General features: G+C 40.4%; 1 protein-coding gene across 8 annotated transcripts in view; it reads right to left on the bottom strand.

Moving 5' to 3' along the window:
* LIMCH1 (LIM and calponin homology domains 1) overlaps positions 1-14,430 on the bottom strand; it is a 339,990-nt gene that overhangs the window by 75,398 nt on the left and 250,162 nt on the right. For 7 of the 8 annotated variants that reach the window (XM_082637218.1, XM_082637220.1, XM_082637219.1 and 4 more), the window contains exon 8: positions 12,225-12,477. In XM_082637218.1, coding sequence (XP_082493344.1) covers positions 12,225-12,477 — 253 coding nt within the window. Of the gene's footprint in view, positions 1-42; positions 286-2,715; positions 3,019-10,893; positions 11,161-12,224; positions 12,478-14,430 lie in introns of all 8 variants that reach the window. The other variant, XM_082637225.1, reaches the window with a different exon arrangement.

The following is a 14,430-nucleotide window of genomic DNA, read 5'->3' as shown; positions in this document are numbered from 1 at the left end:
GATACCACTGTTAGGAGAAATCCAGGGGAAAACATGACACACCTCTTCTTTCCTGACACTTTCAGCCTCTCCCACGTCTCCCGGTCGGCTTCTGTTATACTGGTGACCGTGACAAAGCTCGGAGCCTCGCGGTGAGGGCCAAGCCTGCCCTGAATTCTGCGCTGCGCCAGGTCATCCTTGTGAAGATCCGGCACCTGCCTGAGCCCCTCTTCCGCAGGTTCACTCTCCTGAGCCCGCACAATACAGGTCACCCTCGACTTCACCTCTTCCGTTTGGCCTTGGTTTCTGTCAATTTGATCCAGGCCCCCACGTTATTGGAAAAATCAGGTTCCAGGAAGGGGAGCAGACAAACAGAATGTCAAGCATGGAAATTCAGAGGCTGAAGACAGAATGGAATGATGGAAGCACCTCTCCCTTTCTCAAAAATATGGAATCAATTGCAGCCTTGATTACTTTTGTCTATGCTACCCTTTTGACACTGTAAAGAGACAGAGTTTTTCCACCAGATGACAGACTCTAGTTTAGTTTAGGAAGGGAAGCCAGGGCTCGCTGAAAGACTATTAAGAATGGTAATGAGATTTCAGTTTGACAGTGATGATGCCCAATTCCCACACTATTCAAGTTACTGTAATGAATTCAAGTTTTCTGATTGAATCCCTGAGCCTTCTTGGAACGTCTTTTACTGCAGCAGTAAAGTGTTAGCAATGAGCTCTGCATGATCCAAATTTTAGAATCAGTTTGGAGATAGTTGGAACATTGTTCACATATTGAACACCTCAACCATAAACCTTCATACTGCCACAGAGTATGATTAGGTCAATGCTGAATAGAAAGTTTCAATGTTCAAACTCAGTCTCTGCCTCCTGATAGCATTACTTAGGTTTGGCTATTGTAAACTTGAAGAACAGAGAGGGTATCCTCTTTACCTGGATCCACAGAGGCTATACCCATTTGTTTCTTGTGTCAATAACTGTTCACCTTTATTAACGCTGAATCTGATATTTTCAATTGTTTTCCTAAGAAGTGAACGTTAGATGGCTAACGTTGACAATAGCATAATTTAAACCAAAGTTGTGGCATCTATATGCATAAACATTATATCACATTAAAAGTCAGTTTCTAACTAAATATGTTTCTTGAGATAGAAAATTTCAGAAATATACATAAATAGGGCTATTCATTTTTTTTCAAAATAAATCTTCCAAGCCAGAAAACCAAGAAGCATTCTTTTGTTACCTGGATGACTTGGTGTATTTACAGAGCCTATGCAAATAGGAAGGCGACAGAATTTTCTATCTACTTTTAGTTTGCAGAAGGGGATCAAGGAGGGCATAGCAAAGAGCCACCAGGGAGCCCTCTTGTTTTCATCAGTTCTTTGAAGCTCTCTAGAGAGATCATGGGCTGTGTCCCCAAACACAGAGTCAGGTGGCAACAGACAAATGGGGCTGGAAATATCAGGAATTAAAATTGCATGTAGGAGAAAGGAAAAAAGGGAGGTACAAAAGCTACTCCTTTTCCTAACTCAAGTTGCTGATCCCATCAATATGCCTTGATGCTACTCAGTTATCCAGAAGTCTTTGTTTCACTGGCAACAACTGATCCCTCCCACAAGGCCCTCTGAGAACAGTTTGTTACAAGGCATGCCAACAAGGACTGCAAAGACCAAGAGACTCCTGAAGCTAGAATGTGTCCTATAAAAAAATGTGCCGGGTCTTCTCTGCTCAAATCCCTGTTCTATGTCCAGAGATCTTTCATGTGTTTTGTACCTGGTGCTTCCTAAATAAAACAATAGAAAACACTAACTGCTTCACTGATCTCAATGACTCTGCCCAAAGAACCACTTTAATTGTGTAAAACACAGTTTAGACATTTATATTCTTAGTTCATAGATTATAAACCTCTTAAGTGATAGGCAAATATGGCAATTAAATAATAAAGATGCGAACTCTGATTTTGATGTAAGGAAAAATACAAGAATGATGAACTCTGTACACTGAAATTTAGCAGGCTGATGGCTTGAATGAATTCATATCCCTCTTAGGATAAAAATCACTGGCCAAATTCCATTTCATTAAGCTTTCCTTTCCCTCATTAAGAAGATAGGAGAAAAGTTGGGAGAAGGAAACTCACTTAAAAATAATTTCTATGACAGAACAAATAGTAGTGTGTTATATTAGATATTTGAGGACTTTTTAATGAGAAATCTCCATCATCAGATGTCTAGGTGATCGTGTTGGTGTGAGGGAAGAAATAGCAAGCCGCATTTTCCCCCCATATCTCAAAGGCGCTAATAAGATAGAAGGGCTCATAGCTAAGGAATAACTATGATTTCTGCCTGCTATGGATGGACTGGAGCAACCTTGAGAGGTGGCTGTTCCCTGATCAGCAATAGCACATGTCTATTTATGCCAATAATGCCCGTCCCTGACACCAGCACCCATATGTGGTGATGTGCCCACATATAGCACATCTGCACACTTGAGCTCCATATTTATTTGGTGAATTCAGCCCTATTTTGGACAGGACCATTCTACTCCCTGCCTTCTGAACTTAGGAGAGACTGGATATCTGGGGTTCCACTTTAAAATAAATCACCGTTACTGATTATATGTAATTAGGGCAGGAAACAGAGGAATGGGGAGCTTTAATACAAATCACCTTTGCCGAATTATATTCTCTCTCTCCTTCATAGACACACACACACACAGAGCACACCTTTTATGTTCTAGACTTTTCTTTTCTGAGATTCCCTTTGAGGGTTGCTTGCTGCCATCTGATTTCTCTGCCTCTTTTTTTCGGTAAGGCCCATAGAGGAGTTGATTCAGTGGCACCACTGGCTTGGTCTGGTTCATCCTTGCTCTCCTGGCAGCAAAGTCATCTTTCTCAAGATCAGGCAGTCGACATGCAACTTCATCTTCTGATTCTGAATCTCTGCTATGTTGGTGGATCAGGAAAGGATTTTCTTTGCGAAGGATAATATCTCGAACAGCTTCTTTCTCATCACTTAATTGCTTTTGACTGATAAAGCAAAATTAAATGGAACTCCACATGTGATCAGACCAAAACAGTTTTTAAATCCCCATCTCCAGGCAGCCAACTGTCTTGTTAGTGAAAGGTCTTCTCAATATCATTAGTCCAGATGACATCTGTTTACTATTTTAGTCCAGAGTTGCAGCAGGGTTAGGGTGGGTTTCAAAACCTGGAATTTAGTCAGCTACTAGCAACACTAAAATTTCATTTAACTTGCAGGGCCTCATCAGCATCAGAAAGGCAGGATCCTAAATGGCTCTGAAAGTGACAATCCAAATTCTTTTCACGAAATTGGGAAAAGTAAGAAGCATTTTGTTATTATTTTTTCTCTGGCACATTAATAATGTACCCAATAGGTACTCAGTTTATTTTGACTGACAGGGCAAAAATCTGAGCTACCAAGAATCTGATCGGGAGGAATGCTAATGAATGCAGCTCTGTGGCAGCACGCCTAGGATGTGTACCAGACTGCGAAGTGTAAGGACGGTCTTTCCGCAGAGCTGAGCTAACCTGAAACATCTGGAATAGTTTACGACCATCGACAGGATGGACTCAGGCACAAAAGCTTAACGTGTTCTGCACCCTCCCACCAGCAACCTTTTCTTCGGTCTTTTACCCCCATGACTCTCCACTGCCCAGCTCTTCCTCTTTGTCATATGCTAGCTGTCAAGTAAATCCTATTAAGACATTTTGCCAAAATGTTTACTTAGGGCTATTTTCATTTTCAAGGAAATCTTGAAGGCACCAAACTTTAAATTCTTTAGAATTTAAAGAGAAATGCAGTTTAATGGTGGAATATTAGGATTTTTTATGCTTTGTTTTTTGTTTTTGTTGGGGGTGGGTAGGGTGGGAATACAGTCGATGGCGCCTTTCTGATACTCGAACAAATCCTCCCCCCCCCACTCATAAGATCAGCCTTGCTTCTAAGTCATAATAAAATATTAAAACTTTAAAAATGTCATTTATTATCTTCTCAGTTCATAGAGATGGTGAGTAGATAAAGCATCTTGACTTCTAAAGAAAGTTCACCTACTTTGTATCCGATTTCTGAAGGAGGATTAAGGGTAAATTCTTCATGGTCATGGGACAGGTGGTCTCAGAAATGAAGACAGGAGGAATTAGCCTGGCTGAGAGTCATACAAGCAAGGAAACGCTGTCTACTCTGGCTGACCAGGTGGCCTGCTGTCTGTTGCTTACCCTGTACTGCTGCAGAGGAGGCCTATCAGCCTAACATAACAGCAGGCCCTCACTCCTGACTTTTGGAAAAATCAAACCATCATTAGTCATGTCCAGAAAACCCCTTCTCCCTGCTGACCACTATTCTCAATAAAAGTTTAAATCATGGAATTTAGAGGTGGTGGGTGGTGCTTTACTCTCTGAATAAAGTTATTTCTTAAAATATAAAATTCTGCCCTTTGAGTTGCACTCCGGCTCTTGGTTTCCTGCTTGGCCACTCCTGGACCGTGCTCACTCTCCTCCCTGCATCCTTAGCCAACAAGTCTGGCAAGAACCGACTGGTATTGGTTGACTGTGGCCATAAAGAATGGTCAGTGGGAAATGATAGGCCATTGAATTAATCTCTTCGAAAACGCATTATTTAAAAAGCACATTGATGATGACAAAGAAGGTGGTTAACTATTATTGAGCGCCCACAACGTGCCAGAATTCCTGCTAGTGTTAATTTGTTTAACCTTAATACTAGCCTGGCAATGGTAGTGTGATTAGCATCCCCATTTTATAGAGTGGAAACTGAGATCAGGTGAAGAAATTTGCCCAAGCTCAAAGTGCCACTGCTGAAGTTAAAATTCAAACCCAGGGAGTCTGGCTCCAGAGGTCCTGTTCTTAATCACTGCACTATTCATTAAACAAAGGACACGGCCAGGAACAGTTTTGAAAGCAGAACATCATACAAAAAATAAGGCATTATCATTACTATGGGAGTAGGAGAAAGAGAAGTATTTTGGTCACTAAATAAAGGGATCATATGAGTTGTGCTTAGAATGAAGTCGTGATTTGCACTGCTGGTTACAGACAGCAATGTTCAGCCAGGATTAATGACAGTAGAATGCTAACTAATCATACCTTACAGTGCTTGCACAGCACTTTACAGTTTACAGAGCCCTTTCAAATGCATTATCTCATCTCAGCTGATCTGCCTCCAATTCCAGTAAAGGAGCAGATCCTGAGCTTGAAGCTTTCAAGTCCAAAAGCAACACTCCTTCCATTTTTTGACCAGCGTCCTGGGTTTCAATTTTCCCCAACTCAGGCAGAATACTATGGAATAAAACATATGCATTTATGCAAATAGCCATGCCAGTTTGTGATGCCAATTTGAGAAGGGAGAATCTCGTGCATTATGCATCATGTGAGTCCAGCCAGGCTACAAATTCCCCAGGGTGTTTCTTTTCAGGCTAAATGCCCAGTGTAGCAGGACTCATTTCAAGTGATCTCAATTTAGATATGTGGACTTAAAAAAGGGGGGTGAAGAAAGCTTTCCATATCATTGGCCTCTTAAAGCCACTCCCTGCCCACTTGAAAAAACGATCATAATGACATTCTGCTAATTGCTTGAATCCTGTATATTCAGAGCTTACAGGCAGACTTAGAGAGAGCAAAAATTTAATGACATAAATTCTGGGCCGGCACTGTTGGCTATGAAGTAATAAATAATGTGTATAAGGCAGATATGTAGGATTGTGTTCGCAGGTGTCTAGTTAGCAGAATATTTAAATGACTTTTTATAATGAGCCCTTCTTTTCTGAAGGTCAGTCTATTGTAAAGCTTCAGTATATTCTACTTTGTTTTTCAATAATTATAATAGCTCTGAAGAGCTAGTATATTCCAGATACGCTAACTTTTATGACAACCCTGCAAGATCAGTATTATCATGCCCACTGAGGTTTCCAGTTCCAGGCATCTGAATGTAGGTAAAGTAAGTAAATTTAAGTGGCAGACCCTGGCTGTCTGGCTTGATATTCATGGGGCGGTCTGGCACTTTTATTTTGTCTGAGTCATTCACAGACGAGTTAGCTGCCTTGGGAAGTAGGGGTTGCTCGGTGGACCCAGATCACTGCTTTACTAAGAAGGAATACAGGAACTTCCCTGATGGTCCAGTGGTTAAGAATTCGCCTTCCAATGCTGGGGACACGGGTTCGATCCCTGGTCGGGGAACTAAGATCCCATATGCCGCGGGGCAACTAAGCCTGAGCGCCGCAACTACTGAGCCCACGTGCTCTGGAGCCCACGTGCGACAACTAGAGAGAAGCCCGTACACCACAACGGAAGATCCTGTGTGCCACAACTAAGACCTGAAGCAGCCAAAAATAATATTTTTTTAAAAGAAGGAATACAGTCTAATGTGAAATGAGAAATGCCAAGCCTTGCCTTCAACTTGGCAACCCTGTCCTAAGACAAGTAAGGCTATCTTTGTAGGAGAGACTGTGGGTCCTAAGCAGGTGAGGGGGAGGAAAAGCTCTTGTCTCAAAGTTTCAAAGGCTTATATATTTCAAAGTGAATGAGATAATGATTTAAACTAAGGAAGAGCTGGCATTTTCTTTCACCCCCTTTTACTTGGTAACACACAAGCAACCAGCTCAGATTGGCAGTCAGTTTGTTCTATTGAAAGAAACTGGGCTCTCCAGAAAAGCCTGTTTGGCCTCCTGGGAATGTCACAGGCAACACCAGGGACCTCCCTGTTCACACAGTGTCCCAATAGGGCAGCTACATCCAGAGTCACAAAGGTTCATGCAAGTTGTGTGTCTGCCTGGTCCCTGATCCCCAAGAATCTGTACAGCAAGAAGCAGTGACACAGGCATCTGGTAAGGAGGGATGGAGAGAAAACGTTCCTGGCACTTAGCTGCATCTGCTCTTCCTCTAAAGATTTCTAAAATGTCTATTGTTCCTTGGAGGGTTTCCCCCCCTCTGTAATTAATTACTATGTGCTTGAGAAGATCCACAGACTAGCAGAAAAGACTGAGTGCTGAAACATATGAAAACAATTAGAAAAGAAGTCCAATCACGTGAAACCTATAATTCAGTTCAAAAAAAAGTTTACTTCTCCAATGGGAAACACCAAGTCAGAGAACTCAAATCTCCATGGCATTTTAATTCAGGGGAAGTGAATCTTGATTCTTATTTTATCCTCTTAAACGCAGAAATCTTGGCTTCTTTAGCGGAGTCTCATATTTAGGTGGGTAATTAGGCTAACTTAATTATAAACTATAAGAGAAGGAAAAGTAGTTTATGTACTTCTGACTTCAGTGGCAACTCTAATAAATATCAACTCCACATATTTAATAAGAAAGACCTACTTTCTGTCCCTTGGTGCTAAGATACCTCCTAATATATTCTTTGACAGGAAGCTTGGGACTTCTAGGCTTCTAAACTCATGTGAAAATGGACTAACATGCGCTTTTGCTCCTTTTTATATATTAAAAATAACTTAAGGAGGTGTTTGAGAATACTTGGGAAACAACAGCCAAAAAAAAAAACAAAAACAAAAAAACAATCTGTAAAAGTACAGCCTTACTCTTGTCTACATGCCTCCTTCCTTGCCTATGCCTCATCCTCTACCCATCTCTGCAAACACAGACTTTCCCAGCTAAAAAAAATGGGCTGCAAGAAATATCTGGGGCCTCTTGTTGGGTTCCAAGATGTGGTGGCCAGAATTCATCTGGATTGCAAAGATAGGAGACTGAGGTTACAATGCCTTAAGAGACATCAGCATATTTAAATGTTTTATATTCTTATTTTCCAGACACCAAGAATCCTTTTCTTCTTCATGATATGCATTTCATTCCAGTTAAGCTACTTTCTGCCACATTAAAAGCAGGATCCCAAATGTGGATAAACTTAGAATGACTGTCAACTCTGCTGTGGGCTGCAAAAAGTAGGTGACAAAGACACAGAGAGGCCAGGCTAGTGGCATGATATGTATAAAACTTTTATGAGAGAGCTAACAGCTGAAAAATCTATCAACAAATGAATTCTGGGTGTTTGGAGCAGCTGTGTTGTGTTGCTATTGGGAACATTCTCTGGGAATATGCATGATTTTTCTGAACTCCGTTTTAAATGCTAAGTCAGTAGCTCTAAGGTGTGACATTAACTGACATTTGCAGATATTAACTGACCTGCGAATTTCTGCTTAATAGAGCTAACTTGGATAAAATATGTAAAAATTAAGGCAGATAACAGGAACATGGACAGGAGCAAAAATTACCACAAAAATATACTACTCATCAATTAGAATTACATTTGTAAACTAACCGTGATTCTAGGTTTGTACACAGAATGGGAGATGTCATAAAAGATTGTACTGTTTTATCAGAAAATAAACCTCCCAGTTACTGAAGAGGCACAGTATACTCGTGGAATCCCCAGCCTTTGCCCACTCTTTTCTTTTCTCTACGTCATCATGATTCCTGGGTGTGCTGAGTTCTCTTAAAGTATCTGCCCATTTGTCTCCCCTTGCTCTTTTGGATACTCTAAAGATGATATGGAGTTTCCTTAAAAAAATTAAAAACAGAACTAGCGTGTGATCCAGCAATCCCACTTCTGCGTATATATCCAAAAGAAATGAAACCAGGATCTCAAAGCGATCTTAGCACTCCCATCTCATTGCATCATTATTCAAAAGAGCCAAGATGTAGAAAGAACCTAAATGTCTATCAAGGGATGAATGGATAAGGGTAATGTTGTATATACATACAAAGGAATATTATTCAGCCTTATAAAAGAAGTAAATTCTGTAATATGGGACAACATGGATTAATCTTGAGGACATTAAGCTAAGTGAAATAAGCCAGTCACAGAAAGAAAAATACTGCATGATTCCCCTTATATGAAGTAGCTAAAGTAGTGAAATACATAGAATCAAAGAGTGGCATGGTGGCTGCCAGGGGCTGAGGGAGGATGAAACAGGGATTGCTGATCAACAGACATAAAGTTTCAGTTAAGCAGGATGAATAAATTCTAGAGATTTGGTGTATGATATTGTATCTGTAGTTAACAACACTGTATTGTACAGTTAAAGATTTGTTCAGAGTGTAGATCTCATGCCAAGTGTTCTTACCACAATACAATATTTTTTTTTAAAAGGAACAAATAAATGGCAAAGGATATGAGGGAACTTATAGAAGAAGAAACCCAAGTAGCCAATAAACATGGTATAATAGTCAGCAGCATTAGTAATCGTGGAAAAATCAATTTTTTAAAATGAGATTTAAAAAATCAAGCAGATTGGCAATTTTTGAAGATAACAAGAAAAAAAACATCATAAAGATGATAGTGTCTTCAGTAAATTTTAGTTAAAGACTTCACAGATGTGATAAAAAAAATGAAGGTATGTGTGTCAAGGGTATTAAGATTAAAGATTTTTTATAAATTCATACTCTTATCTGTATCACCTATTACCTATTTCCACTGTGCCCTAGACTTGAAGACAGAAGCAGGAAAAATCTGAAAAACGGTAAGGGGATATATTTCATTTTTGTATTCTCAGCATCTAGCCTGGTCTTTGATATAAGTAGAAACTCAAATGATGTTGAAAAAGCATGTGTCTCACAAGGTCTCTGAACCAAAATTTAAAGAATATCTGGATTTATTTCTCTTTTTAAGATTCTGTGATATTACCCTTCATTATTTCAGAAACCCAGAGAGTTGCTTGTAACATTAGCACAGTTTTATGTTAGAGTTTTCTAGAAGCACATACATGTTTAGGACAGACAAGCCTGTCTGTGGGATACCACAGACAGAAAGAATTACATCCTTGATGTTTTATCAGTACAAAGCTACTCTAGGATTAAATCCATATAAGTCAGTACTGGAACTTTCACTGAAGACCTAGACCACAGCAATAATCACACATGGAGTTGTATGGAGGAATGGAAGACATTCCATTGAATGTGTGTGAGGCAGCTGTGGTACTATGGTCAGAACATCTGAATCTGGCCACCAGGTCAGTGGTAACCAGCTTTGAGACGGTCAAGTAACTTACTTTCACTGATCCTCAGTTTACTCTGCTTGAAAATGGGCATATCACCTACCTTTTAGGATTAAATGAAACAGCAAGTGGCAAAGGAATTTCAATTGTCAAACTGTTATGAATTTCAATTTGTCAAATAAATTTTGGTCTCACTATTACTTGTTAGTATCTTTGTGGCTATTATATGAGAAAAATTAATCAGCTTCCCCAAACACTACACAAAACTGTAGAACTATAGTTCTCTGTGACTTCAATTGCTAAAGGTCTCTATCTCACATGTAATATGAGGCCACCAGGACTGTATACTAGTGCCTTTGTTACAATTAAGAGAAGTAATTACTCCATTCTTTGTTTTTGAATCAACGAGCTTTAGAAAATGAGTCAAATAAACCTAATCTTACTTACTATTCCCTTGGGACAAAGAAAGTAAGTGGATTTTTGTCAGCCAGCCACTCTTTCTAAAGAGAGTGTTCCCCGTTCCAAAGAACTATTTTATAGTGATGTGTAAAGTAAGATAAGAGCCATTTAGGGGCAGTGTGAAAATTAACAAGCCATAAACAATTGAAAAATAAGATGTTATTGCTAGATAAATCCTGCAGCCCACAAATGACTGACCACACATACCTGACCAGGACAAGGTCTACTCAAGCAGCACAAAGCTCCCTCTTCACCTCCATTTAAAATAACCAAAAACTCAGCAGAGACAGGCCTGAAGACAAAGACTATTAGCTATTTCTATTTGCTGCAAGTAGGAAATAATGATGCAACGGATAAAGCAGGAAGTGGAAAAACAAGATGGAAACTCCATCACACCAGACAGATTCCAAACCTCCAGGCATGCACAAAGCCAGCCAGGCCTGTCCTTGGCCCGCAAAGCTAACCTGGCAAAGCGCTGTGCTGCTGGCATGACCTTGATTCCAGCTTGCTCTAGCCTTCTGCGCTTTTGGATTTCAGCAGCATCTTCCTCTTCAGACTTGGGAGCTGGTGCCACCACAGCCCCCTCTGGAGGAGGCTGCTCCTTCCCACTGCTGGTGGGTAATTCTAACCCACCACCAGGAGGCTTCCCACCAGGGTCCATTCGGCTGACGGGGTCCTCTTCACAAGGAGACCCCACTTCACTTCCCTCTTCCTCTATTGTTTCAGGATAGCTAGTGAGTTGGACAACAAAATTGACCAAACTAACAGACTAGGCTGGGGAGCAGATCCCATGTCATCTCCTGGCCATTCTGATATTACTTCCACTTAAAAAAAATCATAGCATGCAATATGATCCCGGTAATGTGAAAAAAATTAAATGCAGCCATTTTTAAATTAATACAATGCATCATAATCTCGACATTGATTAAGAGCTATTTCAGAATTGATATTGAAAGGCAAAAACCTTTTGTTCTAGAAAGGTAAAATTCATGTTTTGTCCAATAATTAAAACTTTTAATGTTTATTCAATGGGAAATCATAGATAATAAAGATGGACTATAAGGAATAACCATGCAATGATAAGGGTGGTTTTGCTGAAAGGGATTAGACGAGACTGTAAGTTTCTTTTACTGGACTATACGGCTCTTGAAGGCAGGGACTCTATCTTAGCTACCACTGGGTCCCCAAAGCCTAAAATATAGTACCTAGCATGTAGTAGAAGCTCACTAGATGCATACTTGCTGAATAAATGAATGAATAAATACAAAAACATAATCAGAGATTAGGGGAAAGACTGCTTGTTTCTCTCAAGAGATGAGAAGTCCAATGTTTCTTCCATTTCATTATGACTGTTTCTACATGTTACTCAAGCATGTTCATGCATCCCTTCAATAACGCTTGAGCTCATATCTAGATAAACTTACATCTAGATAAAAGGTCTTATTGCACCTCATCTAACAGGAGTGGGAGTCAGACAGTCTCCACAGAAGGCCATGGATGACAGATGTTGTCAATGTCCTGTCGATAGAGCTAGTTTCAAAAATCTGCTCGTTAAAATCTGCTCATTAGACCAGTATTGGTTGAATACCTACTGTGTGCCAGGCACACCTAGAACAGGTGCCTTCACGAAGCTTATATTCTATCATGACAATCCCTCTCTGAAGATCTGTCCTGCCCACCTCCATCTGTAATCTGACATCAAAGTTCTAAAATGGCTCTTTGAGCTCATTCTTGTCCTGGGGCCATAATTCCTGTACCACAAGCCAGGATGGGAACAGCGCAGTCCAGGTCTTACCTGAAGGGCCTCTCCCCACCCAGTGGGGAGGTGGCAGTACTCCAGCTCTTCCGATATTCCTCTCGCTCTGCTTTCTTCTTTCTCAGAGGTGCAGGGACGTAGGCTGTCTGGTTGCTTTTGTTGGGGAGGTACTGGTTAAAAGGCACTGCTGATTTTGGCTCACCGTGGGAAGTCCGCCTCGCAGACATGTCATCCTTCTTCACATCCGGCAGCTTCCGATGGGGCAAGTCGGATTCTGAGTCGCTTCCTCTCCCTGGGAAGAGAGGATGGGTGCTGAGAAAGTGTGCTGGGCTAGCAATAAAGTTCCCAATGGCAAGTATGCAGTATGGGGGATGTGGTTACATCTGTGGGTTCCGGGGAATACTTCCTTAAATTATTCACTTAACAAATCTAAAGTATCAGTCGAAATTAATCCACTCTGGGAAAAGCTCTCCATTCTAATCAGGAAAAAAAAAAAGTCAAATTAAAAAAAAAAAAAGAAAGCTTAGCTGTATCTGAGAGTTACAATTAACAACACATTTGCAATAGAACTATACGCCTGCTGAGATTCTTCAACTCTCAAAAGAAGAAACATAAATTTACCAATGGAGTTTTTATTCAGCACCTGTTGTTGCACGTCTTACACTGTGCTAGATATTCTGACAAATAAGAATTATGAAGGATTTATAATCCTTTGTCTTTGAGGTACCTTTAACCAACTCATGAAACACCTGGAGAATATCAGTTATAATCAAGGAGCACAGACATATAAGAACTATAGGAATTCAGAAAAATGATCAGTATGGATTATACCAAGGGTTTGCCTTCCAGGAAATAGCTTGAGTTATAATAAGTGCATATTCCTCTAATACGGAGCCCTTCCTGGTACCCATAGCTGGAGGCAATCTTTGTTTCCTATGAACACTGTGGCCAGAAGAACTATTTCTCTTCTGACTCATTATGCTTTCCACCTTGTATTTTGAAAATAAGGACTTTATATCCTTCACACTGTACTTATCACAGTGTCTTTGCGCACAGTGGGTACCCTCAAATGATCAGATGAATCAATGAATTAGTTTGGCTTAAACAGTGTTTTACACAACACAAAGGAATTCAACGTTACCAACATCAGTCTTTTGTTGGTCAATAGCCCCCATAATTATATTGTATCCTTGTTTCCTGAGTCTCATCTCACCAGATTTCTAAGATCCATTAGAGTGAAATTGTCATGAAAACACACACTACTGTGACAGGCAGCCACCATTTGAATGCTGGTTGAAAACTCTTAATCCCTGAGACCATTATGAAAAGGTTCTTCAGCTCCACTGATAGCAAATAGAAATTGACCTCTTTACGCTCGTGAAAAGAACCTTAAACTAACAGTCCAGCGATGCGGCAGCCTAGCAGAGTGGGTAGTGCAGGGGGTAAATTCAGATCCACTTCATTTTGAGCTCTGGCACTCATTAGTTTTGTCATTTGTCACTTCACCGCTCCAAACCTCAGTTTCCCAATCTATAAAGTGAGGATAATCATATCACCTACTTCATAGCGCTGCTGGGAGGATCAGATACATGTAAAACTCTTGGGTACGGTACTTGGCCCCGAGCAAGTGCTTAACAAACACTGACTACTCTTTATGCCATAATAGCTCCAGATCTGCCACTGATGACCTGTGGGCTCCTAGGCTTGCCTCTAACACACTTGCCTGTCCTTTTACTGTAAAAATAGGAATGAAATGACTTGCCCTGGAGATAAAATGATTTAATGGCTTTTAAAAAATGGTAAAAGTTAAAGCATTGACCATAAACAAGCTGTTCATTGCTGCAGATGAAATATTCAGTTTATGAATTATTCATGCAACTTGCTTTCAGCCTCCGTTCTGAAGTTTTGACCATTTCATTACTTGTTGGTTTTTGATTCATAACTTAGCTCCCTTCTCACCCTGTCTTTTATCAAGTCTATCTGTCTCAGTGTCATAATAAAATATTTAGAGCCCCCCGCGAATGCTTTATAACAAACACTAATACTACCTTAACTTGCTAAGCACTTGGATTTGTTTCCCTATTTGATATTATCTCCATTTTACAGTAGTGGAAACAGAGGCCCAGAGAGACCCAAAGAGCCCTTTCTCCATGGCTGGTAAGTAACAGCTCCAGACTCCAGTGTCTGTTCTCCAGATTCCAGCCCAAGAAAGACCCCTAGTTGCTGGAAGGGAGAGAAGCATAGC

This window comes from Mesoplodon mirus, assembly GCF_964341445.2.
Source record: "Mesoplodon mirus genome assembly, chromosome: 2".
Classification (NCBI taxonomy): Eukaryota; Metazoa; Chordata; class Mammalia; order Artiodactyla; family Ziphiidae; genus Mesoplodon; species Mesoplodon mirus.
The sequence above is the reverse complement of the archived record's forward strand: the minus strand, read 5'-3'. Positions and strand labels throughout refer to the sequence as shown.